A 10,301-nucleotide genomic window follows, 5' to 3' on the forward strand; every position below is an offset into this window, starting at 1 on the left:
CTTGTCTTTCTCAGAGCTACACTGGTGGTTAGCAAGAATCTTGTTGATATGGCTCTTGAGATAATCTTTAGAAACCTTAAAGTTTGATAGTCTTGTCTTAATCAAATGACCATTAGTATGATATTAAGGCACATTACCTTGTGACCATTGTGACAGTGTCTGTGTTGAAATGTATGTGTTGAATCTTTCTTTTTCGTCATTCTGTATTGCTTTTCTAAGTGGCTCCTTCCACCCAATTCAAATGCACGTCCCAGAGAGGGTCTCCAAATTTTTCAATACAAAAACGTCTTGCTAATGATTATTCTTTCTCCAGGATCGTGTGATTGTCCATAGACTTGAGCAGCTGAGTCACCTGGTGTTAAAGGATGAGTGGCCAGGACGTAAGAGTCACCATCATCCAGTCTTATTTGATCCCCCTTATGATGACAATGATTCCCCTGGTCCTAGGGGAGGGCTAGAGCACAACTATGCTGGAGGGATGAGCTCTGGTCGCAAGAGAGCTGCGCCTGCACTGGTTAGTATTATTGGATTCTTAACAATGTTTATGGTTAGTGCCATGAAGTAACCTCTGGCAAGCAGACTATAAATAGTGTATAATTGACTTTAAAAAATTAATTTTTTCACTTCTATCTGTATGCTATTATGTTTTTTGGAAAAAAAATTGAATGCATTTGAAATAGCATTTAACAATGTTGGAAAAGAGAATGTTTCACAGGAGTTGTATTTTTTCCATTACTTAATCTCGCTTGAATTCTACCTTTTGTGTTCAATAAAAAAAAAGATAATTGTAATGATGAATAAAATGATAAATTTTTATAGCGCAGCCACTATATAAATATACTCTACTGAGCTTTGGTTACTCTTACTGTTTGCACTGGTGGTGACATGATGACAGTCATGGGGATGACATAGTTCTAGATCTTGATGATGTGCATATTTATGAAGGTGATAATGATTAATGATGGTGATGATTATCATGTCAACAAGAGGGAGAATGCTGTTACCCTTTATCATTTGTTTTTGATGTTTTGTTTTATAGAATCCTGATGGTACTGTGAAGAAGAAGAAAAAGAAGAAGAAGCTCATGTTAGATGCACAAAGAGGTAAGTTTGTTTTTATCATTTTTCCAGAACTTTGAATTCATCCATAATTCCACACTATTCTTTGTATCCATGAATAGCAAACCTTATATCGAGACTGTTAATCATTCATTTTTTGGTTTACCCCAAATTGCTTTTCTCACCCATAACAGGATAATGTAATTTATGTTGTAAAGGATGAAGAATGCACATGTGATTTTAAAAATTAAGTTTTAATTTTATTTTCTTTTAATAGCTTTTGATTAATCATGTCATGTGGTTTACCTAAGCTATCGGTTTGCACTCCTTTCTGTATCTTTGAAGAGTACTTTGCATATGCATATTACAACTCTTTCTCAATGCATTTATTATACAGACACTTATTTGGTTTTCCATTTTCCAACCAGTCAAATGGTTCTGCTATAAAAACAACTGTCATTTCTGATTTCCGAATTACTGTATTATCCTATTTCTTTTACACCAAGAATTAAAAAAGCTTCTTTTTGTTTTGTTTTGCAAATAGCCGCCCAGTTTGCAGCTCTGATGCGACAGAACCAAGCCATGATGGCCGCCTTCACAAGCGGAGGTGCTCTTCCTGGAGCCATGGAAGAAGACCCTTCAGCCATCGCAGATTTGGCCAACAACACCCCACCCCAGTCTACATCCATGCTCTCCCTCCCTCCCAGCGCCACCCCATCCTCCAGCTATCACATCCATGATACAGTCTTCAAAGCGGTGCCAGACTTTGTGAGGGAAGGGCGTGGACCAGCGGAGGGGCGTGTGGTGGGCGTGTTGGACATGAGTGGGAAGGGCATGGTGAAGAAGAAGAAAAAGAAGGTCAAGGTTCATACAGTGAAGGTGGATGGCAAGCTGGTTAAGATCAAGAAACCTGTGGTGAGAAGATTTCTTTTTTAGTTTTATGAATTTATTTTTGTTGTTTGAACCATAGATATTCCTTTACCACTAGCAACAATGGAATTTTAGTCTTATATAGTGGGTTAATGGCTATTTCTTCATTAATAACAGTTTTATGTGTTGTTCTGTCTTGTTGGATTTTCCTGCTCCAGTCAATTAGTAGTAAATACTTTTCTTTCATATCATGTTTGTTGAGATTTGGCAAGATGGCCAAGATCATTTTTCTCATGGTCTGAAGATTGTGATTTCATTCCTTGGTCAAGTAGTACCTGACTTGTGATAGTCGGTCATTTTTATTTCTACTGAAACCGAGCATAAGAAACTGAGAGAAGAGGGTTATTAACATTCTAAGCTCTGCAGGGCTCTCCCTTAGGGGGTGGTTCATACTCAATAACAAAAAAAGGAAAAAAGAATTTTCCTAGTCCATACTATTTTTTTTAAATAATGCACACTTCAAATTGATGCTTCTTATTTTGAATTTGATATAATTAAGAAATTGTCATTGCTGTTGATTTCACTTTTTCCATTGAAATCAATGTGACCTCAATGTGGATTTCATCTATAAAGCTATTTTACCCTTACTTTGGTTGCTCATTCATGGTCAAGCACATGCCATTTTGGCAGTTGTGTCAGAAATTGGAGAACTAAAAAAAAGGATTTGGAAGTTCTGATGAGAATATTGCTCTTTCCTGGACTTTATTTCATAGTTTGCGAATTTTATGTTACTTTTTAGTAGAGAAAAAGACATACCATCATATATTAAGCCCACATCTTACTTTATGCACCCATTCAAAAGTCAATGTTGAAAGAAAATTAGCCATCCCCCCCCCCCCCCACACACTCACACACAAAAGCTTACACTGAGGAGCACTATCTTTTGATAGTTTAGCTAATCCATTGTTCCATCATCTTAGTTTGATATCAGATTAATCCAGGACTGCATTATGTTCTATGCTATTGTTTGCTGTGTCCTATTGGTTGTAGTTGAATAGGGAAGTCACACTTTAGGAAAATTGAATGGACTCTACTCATGTACAAGAGAATAGTCTATTTTAAAGTGACCTTACTTAGCTTACAATGTCTGTGATGTCTCCATTGTATTGTAGTTTATTTTCAGAAAGCTAAGACTGGGCAGTCTTTACAAATCATTTCAGTAATCTTAATAAAAAGCAAACTCTATGTAGGTCATCTGAGTTCTAGATAAAATTTCAGAATGAATGAATGATCAGAATTCATCTTAAAGGGGAAGTTCACCATGAAGAAGACTTTGTTGTAAAAATAGCTGAAAAAATAGTAAAAAATATTGGTAAAGGTTTGAGGAAAATCTGTTAAAGAGTGAGAAAATTATTAGAGTTCAAAGTTTTGGATTTGTGACGTCATAAACCAGCAGCTGTCCCATGTGTTATGTTATATAAAACGCATGAATTTCAAATTTTGTATGGTTCCTGATGACTTGATTTTGTTTTCTATTCATGATCGGGTGTGAAATGATTTGTCTATTGATATACAAAAGGTACAGTAAAAACATTTTCTATTTTCTGAGAAAAATACATTTCATTGATTTTTTACCATTCGCTACGTAGGAATGCTGCTAGCATTTGATGTCACAAATCAAATACTTGAAATTCTAATAACTTTTTCTCAAAACTTTGGCAATATTTTTATTATTTTTTTGCTACTTTTACAATAAACTTTTTGTCAGGGTGAACTGCCCCTTTAATTCGAAAGTAATCCAAAAAATCACATCATTTTTTACATTGCTTTCATTGAACAATTACATTCACAATTTGGAGTACAGGGATGCAAATAATCGACTCTGAAATCAAAAGCTCACTGTTTCATGTTTGTTGATTTGGATGAAAATAGAAATATAATAGTTTACTACCCTAAGGAGAGAAATATATTTTGTTTTTGTTTGGTTTATTTTTCACATGAATATAAAAACTACATTTTTATGATAATAATAGCATAACAAATGATAATGTTATATAATATATGTGTTTAAAAAGAGTTGGATCACTTGATTCAGATCCTTAGATGTATTGGGTCTGTTCTGCCGAGAGGTCCAATGATGTAAAGAGCTTAAAAGTTCCATGAAAATATGCAAAAACAAAGCCCATCAGTCCTAGACTATCCTACTGTACATGTATGCCCTTTTTCTTACATTCACAGTTGATTGACCCAAGTAACATTAGAACTCACTAAGAACTGTTATGACTTAATAGGTATATTGAAATCCATGTTAGTGAGATTGTGAAAGGAGTGGAATTTACATTTCTTGTTTAACTCCTCTCTTCAGGATCCTAACAATCCTCTGAAAGCGGTGAAGAAAAAGAAGAAGAAACACAAACACAAAGTTGGTGCTGGAAGTGGCCAGTCGACCGAGCAAACCACATCTACTGCTGCTTCAGAAGTAAGTATCACACGGGAAGTGTTCTGGAGAAAACAAAATACCCTGATTTAGCTTATAAATGTCAAGTAGTTCTTCAACAGTGTTAAAAATTGTTGTAAACAAAAAAAAACAGCCATCTTTTCCATCTGTGTTGGGAGTCGTCAAAGCCACCATTGCAACAAAAATAATATCTTGCTAAGAAAGTTACAAGTTTGTATATAGGCTGGTTCTTCTGATTATGTTAATTCTAGAGGGCAATAGTTTAAAAAAAAACCTAAAAGGTTGCACAAATTTAAATGTGTGTCTTTTTAAGTTTCATGTTATTCAGTTTATTATAGTAGCAGCAAGAGCTGAATTTGCAATGTTTTAATTGTTCTTTTTAAAGTGAAAATCATACTTAGGTATGGATAGATTCAGATCCATAGTTGCTATGGCGACAATCATTTCTATTGAAAATAGGCATGTTAACCTTAACGTTCCCTACCCTAATTCTCACATAATCCTTGACTGAAAAAGTATCATTTTAGAGAAAAAGTCATGGAGTCGTAGATTGATAAAGCGCTATATAAATGCCAATTACTATTATTAGAAATCAAAATGGAAACAGTTGTCACAGGAGAAAATGTCAAGTGGCTACTTGTATGTGCCATATAGAACATTCCTGATATCATTCTCTTAATGTGACTTGGGTTATGAGTCTAGATTAAAAATAATTTGGCACATTATTTATGAGAAAGCTAATATACCAAAGAATCAGAGTTCATTTTGTACTTAGACCTTTTCTTCCCATTTGGTCGCAAAATCATTCCTTTGAGCACTTTGTAATGCTAGGTTGAATATCCAGTTTCATAAGAACTTGTTATAACAAATCAACAATCTCTATAACATTTTTTCTTTGAGCCATTCAAATCGAATTATTGAAGATTTGTATGATAACAACTTTTGTGAAAAGGTCTCCTGACCTTGGTGAATGAGTTGCAACAAGCACTCAATAAAACTGCGGTGCTAGTCTTGTTAGGCTTGACTTAAAGACTGCTATGAGTTTACCCCATGTTGAATCTATCCTATGTTGCCTTTAGTCTCAGGAATCTCAGGACGATGGAGCTTCTGGTGCAGTCACAACGTCCGCCACACCCAGCTCAACCACACCGGTCAAGAAGAGAAAGCGTTTGAAGAATCCTGTCCGACTGGATGAAGGTGCCATCACAGGTGAAGAAAAGGTTGGGATGATCTCAAGGGAGTCTGGTAAGAGACTGGCTGGGAAGCATTGCCCCTCCTTGGTCAACCTCTCAGACTGGCTGGTCAAGCATCCATCTTACAACGTGGCCATGGAATGGGGCAACATTGTCAAGACTAAGGTGAGCACAGTAATGAACCTACAAACATCTGAGGATTATGGAAACTGTGTTTTGATTAACTGCCTTAGGAAACTTTGGGTGCATCAGGCTCCATGACAATTACCATAATGGCAAAGTTATGATAATCACAATTCTTTATGAAACAGGCCCCTATTATGGACACATTTTTATTAAGCACATTTAACGGTTATTGTAACTTTGTTTGATAACATGTTTTATCTTAACAGGATTGAGTATTTTGGGATAATGGTCCAGTCCTGAATTTGAGGATAATTAAAGAGAAATATTAACCCCCCCAAAATATATAAGTTTGTGTGTAAAGAGTAGATAATCCGTCTATGCTAATCATAGATTTTTTCCCTCATATTTGTTACTAGGGTTACCTACGAGATGAGTTGAAGAACAGAGTAGCCACAAGCAAGTCTCGTCACATTTTGATCAAGCCAAACATCGCTCCAGCCCCCACCAAGCTGACGATAGGAGGCCTCTCTGGGTCAAATATCACTGGTCAGATTGGTCAACGTCCCATGGGTGGTATTGGTTTTCCTGCTTCTTTTACTGGGGTTGGGATGGGGAAGATCACGTCTCCCACTGGGATAACTGTCTCTGCTTCAGGGCTTGGTGTGCCTTCAAGCGATGTCTCTCATTCCCCGTCACCAAAAAAGAAAAAGAAGAAGACGAGTTCGAGTCCAACAGACGTTAAGAAAAACATCTTGCCTAGGACTATAACAGTGGATGCCACTGCTGCAGGTCAGCTGGCAGGTATATCGCCATTTCTTCTACCAAACACCGGCAATGTGTTTTTCTCACCGTTTCTTGCTCAGCAGGGCGTGCTACAAGCTGCAGGTAACACCGTGACCATAACGACTCCCAGCTCTGCCTCTGCTACAAGCCAAGGAGGAATTGCCACTCCCAAGCTTCAGGTGGTTAGTAACGTGACTGACAACGCAGCTCGCAAGAGAACTCACTCTGAAATAGAGAGTCCCAAAGGCAATGGCCAGAATAACATTGAGAGCGATGACAGTGATTCTAGTGACGATGATGGACAGCTTATAATTAAAGATAATGATGAATTATGACCTCTGTTTAGCCCATAAGTAATTCCGGCATTTGAATTTTCAATGGAGATTATGCTGATGAAATTATACGTGTAAATCTGGAACATATGTGTGGTATTTATTTTTGTAAGTTGGTATAGAATTTGATTTTTTTTTCAGGGTTTAGTATCTTAAATAGATTCAAGCATTAAATCAACCCTTTTGAAGTGAAAGTGAAATATATCTTTTCGTTATTTTTATTTTGATCATTGTTTATTGACCAAACACTGAAACTTGTGCCAAGAAGCTTTATAAATATGACCACCCCTCCCCCTACCCAACTGGAGGGGCTGGAATGGTTGGGACACTTATCCGAAACTTATAAATGGTTTTCATTGTGTGATTAAAAGTACAGCGTTTGTTTTGCTGTAGAGAAATAGAGTACCAAAGTGTGACGTCATCAATTTTCACTTTTTGCATATCAGTGTTTTTGATACCCTATTTTGGAAGAGCATGATGAAAAGCCCCCACAACAAAAATTTGGTGGGAATCAGTTCATGGGGGCCCCAAGATATGACCTCATGAATACATAACTAGCCCACATTGAAGCCAGTGTATTATTGGCCTGGTTCCTAACATTTTGAACCTGGCCAATAATACACTGACTTCAATGGGGCTAATTATGTATTCATGAGGTTATATCTAAGGCCCCCATTGACCACTTCCAACCAAATTTTGGTAGTGGGATTTTTTTATCAAACTCTACCAAAATATGGTTTTAAAAACGCTGAAATGCTAAAAGAAAGTTTTTTGGTGACATCACTGCGGTACTCTGTTGGGATCAGGAGCAGGTAGCTGTCTAAACTTTAACATTAGCTTTATTTTCCCATGACATTGTAAATCTGTTTTTATAAGCACATTGCACAACACAGTGATATAGAAATAAGGGAATCGGTGATGTTACACTATTTGTTTGTTTTTTAAAAAACTGCTATTTTTTGGCAATAACACATATTTCCCTAATCTAATAAAATATGTGCTCTCAAGATAAAGTAATAAAAAGTAAAACAGAAGTTTCTAAACTTGTACACCCCTAACCTACCCCCCCCCCTCCCCTTCCCCATAAAAAAGTATGGAAGCCTTTATTTCGTAATTGTCCTTTATGCGGTGGTGTATCTGTATGACAGGCAAGAGTGACACATGTCCTTGGTGCCACTTACAAGGTTTCTAAAAAGGCCAAACAAGTATATTTTTTAAGCTCTGACAGAAACCCAATAGACTAAACCTGGGAGGGATTTGTCATGAAAATTGAAAATGTTAATTGGTGTAAGGTTTGGGAAGGGTCATGGCTTAGTGCCCCCTTCCTGTGCTGGCTCTGTTTTCCCCAGTAATGTCACTGCCTTTATCACACTCTTGCTGTGACATTAGTGCACGTCTTGTTTTGAAATACATCATGATATACATGTACATGATCTTTAATCGGTCCTAGATATTTCATCAAGTTACTCAAAATTTTGGTTTACTATTCGATTCTAAAGAAAGAAATGCCTTTTGCAAGAGAAATTTTTAACATAACAGAGTAAAAATTAACTGATGGTATGTGTGTAAGTTAAGTTGCAAAGAATAGAAAGAAATTCAGTTTCCCATGAAATATTTATCCTTTCATTTTGTAATGATATTGAAATTTGAAAAACAAAAATCTTGTGGATGAGGTTCTATAGTTTTAAGTGTATGAAATTCATGTGAGACCAGAATAATGCAAAAAAAAAATGAAGAAATACATGCTGATGGTCTATTTTAATTGCTAGATATTTTACATGAATGTTGATTTTAATATAATATTGATTTTGAAGGCAACTGAAGGTAAAAAGTAATTTGACTTTTGTTTTCCAAATCCACATGAAAAATGAATTGTCATTAAGCTATTGTTTAAGAAAAATTGTACTCATGCATTTTCAGACTGATAACCGGTAATAATAAAAAGTATTTTTTGTACTAAATTATTTTCTTATATCAAAGACACATAAAAAGAGACTTAAGAATATATTATTTAATGATCTTTACCAGAAAAAACTCACAGTACAAATACTTTGTAATATAGTTTGTTAACCATATTACAGAGTTGTAGCCTTTCAGAATATTCTTAAAGTAAAAATAACCTTTTAACCAGAAATTCTGTATTTCCTTTTTGCTAAATTTTGCATTTTTAGACTTAAACACTTTTAGTAAAAAGTCTGTTTGCTGTCGATGATATTTTTTGGTATGATTTCTATTGAAAAACTCTTTCCCCCATGTGTTTCATCAATAATTTTTCCATCTTGATTATTTAATGAAAAAAATATATTTCATGATTTATGAAATGAAGTATTCCCACCTTTTATCAAGTAACTCGACAGATTCTTTCAAATCAAGGTTCAAGGTTAACAGACATGTTTGATATTTGTACCTAGTGAAAGCCTCCTTAGTTTATGACCTGGGCTCTGTAACATAAAACTTTGCGTTTGATAATGAGGGTGATTTTACAATTGATTATACTAATCAATGTTGATAGAAATTTAGACCATCGCTCAATCACTCTTTTTTATGTCACCTGGCCCAAAAATCAAACCTTTACCATTTTCAGCTCTTGAATCAAGACTGCTCATGAATTGAAATAAATGCAAAATATATATATACCTTTATATTCTGCTGCTTTACTATATGTTTCATTGAGGTTGGTTGTTTCTTGTTAGAATTTGTCCCAAATCTCAAGGCAGTTTCAAATTGCGGATTTTTTTCATAATTGCATTAATTTAGCGCACTCTTCCCAAAACGCGTATTTATAATTGGGCTTTTCCTATTGACACACAATGTCAAAAAATCTGCATAGTCACTAATTTTCTACCATGGTACAATTGAAACTACCTTTGTGAATTAGGGACTACAAATGAATTTGTAATTGACTAGATCTGTAAAAAAAATATAATATACTTGTATGTTAATGATATGAAGAATTTCAGGAAATGTATTCAAATTTACATGTCTTTAAGTGACATAAGGGAGATGAACAATTGTAGATTTCAAGTTGGGTGTTCATGCTGGTGCTGATTTTGAATTCACATGTTAGATTGCCTGATATAGCTCCAATATTTAATCCTGTATCATACGCAGGGTTTTTAAGAGGGGGGGGGGGGTCAAGCTGAATGATATGTTGACCAAAAAAGGGGGGAAAGATCTTCACTACCAATTTTAGGTTGTTCCCTACCCCCTATGATTTTTGGGAGGGGGGGGTTGGGTATCAACAAAATTAAGGGGGTTTGAACCCTTGTAACTGCCCCCTGCATACGCCACTGACCTGACCTGAGGTTACAAAAATTATCCAAGACGCATTGATACTAGTAGCTCAACATCTCGTTAGGTTTGTCTACGGATCAGCTTTGGATTTAATGTAGGCCCCAGCAACCCCCCCCACCCTTAAACAAAATATCAAAATCCTTGCATTTAAAAATACAAAACACTCATGGACAGCCCAGGTATTTGA

General features: G+C 35.7%; 1 protein-coding gene across 2 annotated transcripts in view; it reads left to right on the top strand.

The window, feature by feature from the left end:
- LOC121407126 (chromodomain-helicase-DNA-binding protein 8-like) overlaps positions 1–9,454 on the top strand; it is a 52,340-nt gene extending 42,886 nt beyond the window's left edge. For both annotated transcript variants that reach the window (XM_041598057.1, XM_041598058.1), the window contains exons 37-42: positions 314–514; positions 1,040–1,103; positions 1,603–1,973; positions 4,294–4,407; positions 5,466–5,744; positions 6,122–9,454. In XM_041598057.1, the coding sequence (XP_041453991.1) occupies positions 314–514; positions 1,040–1,103; positions 1,603–1,973; positions 4,294–4,407; positions 5,466–5,744; positions 6,122–6,823 (1,731 nt within the window). In that variant the 3' untranslated portion in view covers positions 6,824–9,454. The remainder of the gene's footprint in view (positions 1–313; positions 515–1,039; positions 1,104–1,602; positions 1,974–4,293; positions 4,408–5,465; positions 5,745–6,121) is intronic.
- Positions 9,455–10,301: the final 847 nt, after the last annotated feature.

Source organism: Lytechinus variegatus, chromosome 2, assembly GCF_018143015.1.
Source record: "Lytechinus variegatus isolate NC3 chromosome 2, Lvar_3.0, whole genome shotgun sequence".
Classification (NCBI taxonomy): domain Eukaryota; kingdom Metazoa; phylum Echinodermata; class Echinoidea; order Temnopleuroida; family Toxopneustidae; genus Lytechinus; species Lytechinus variegatus.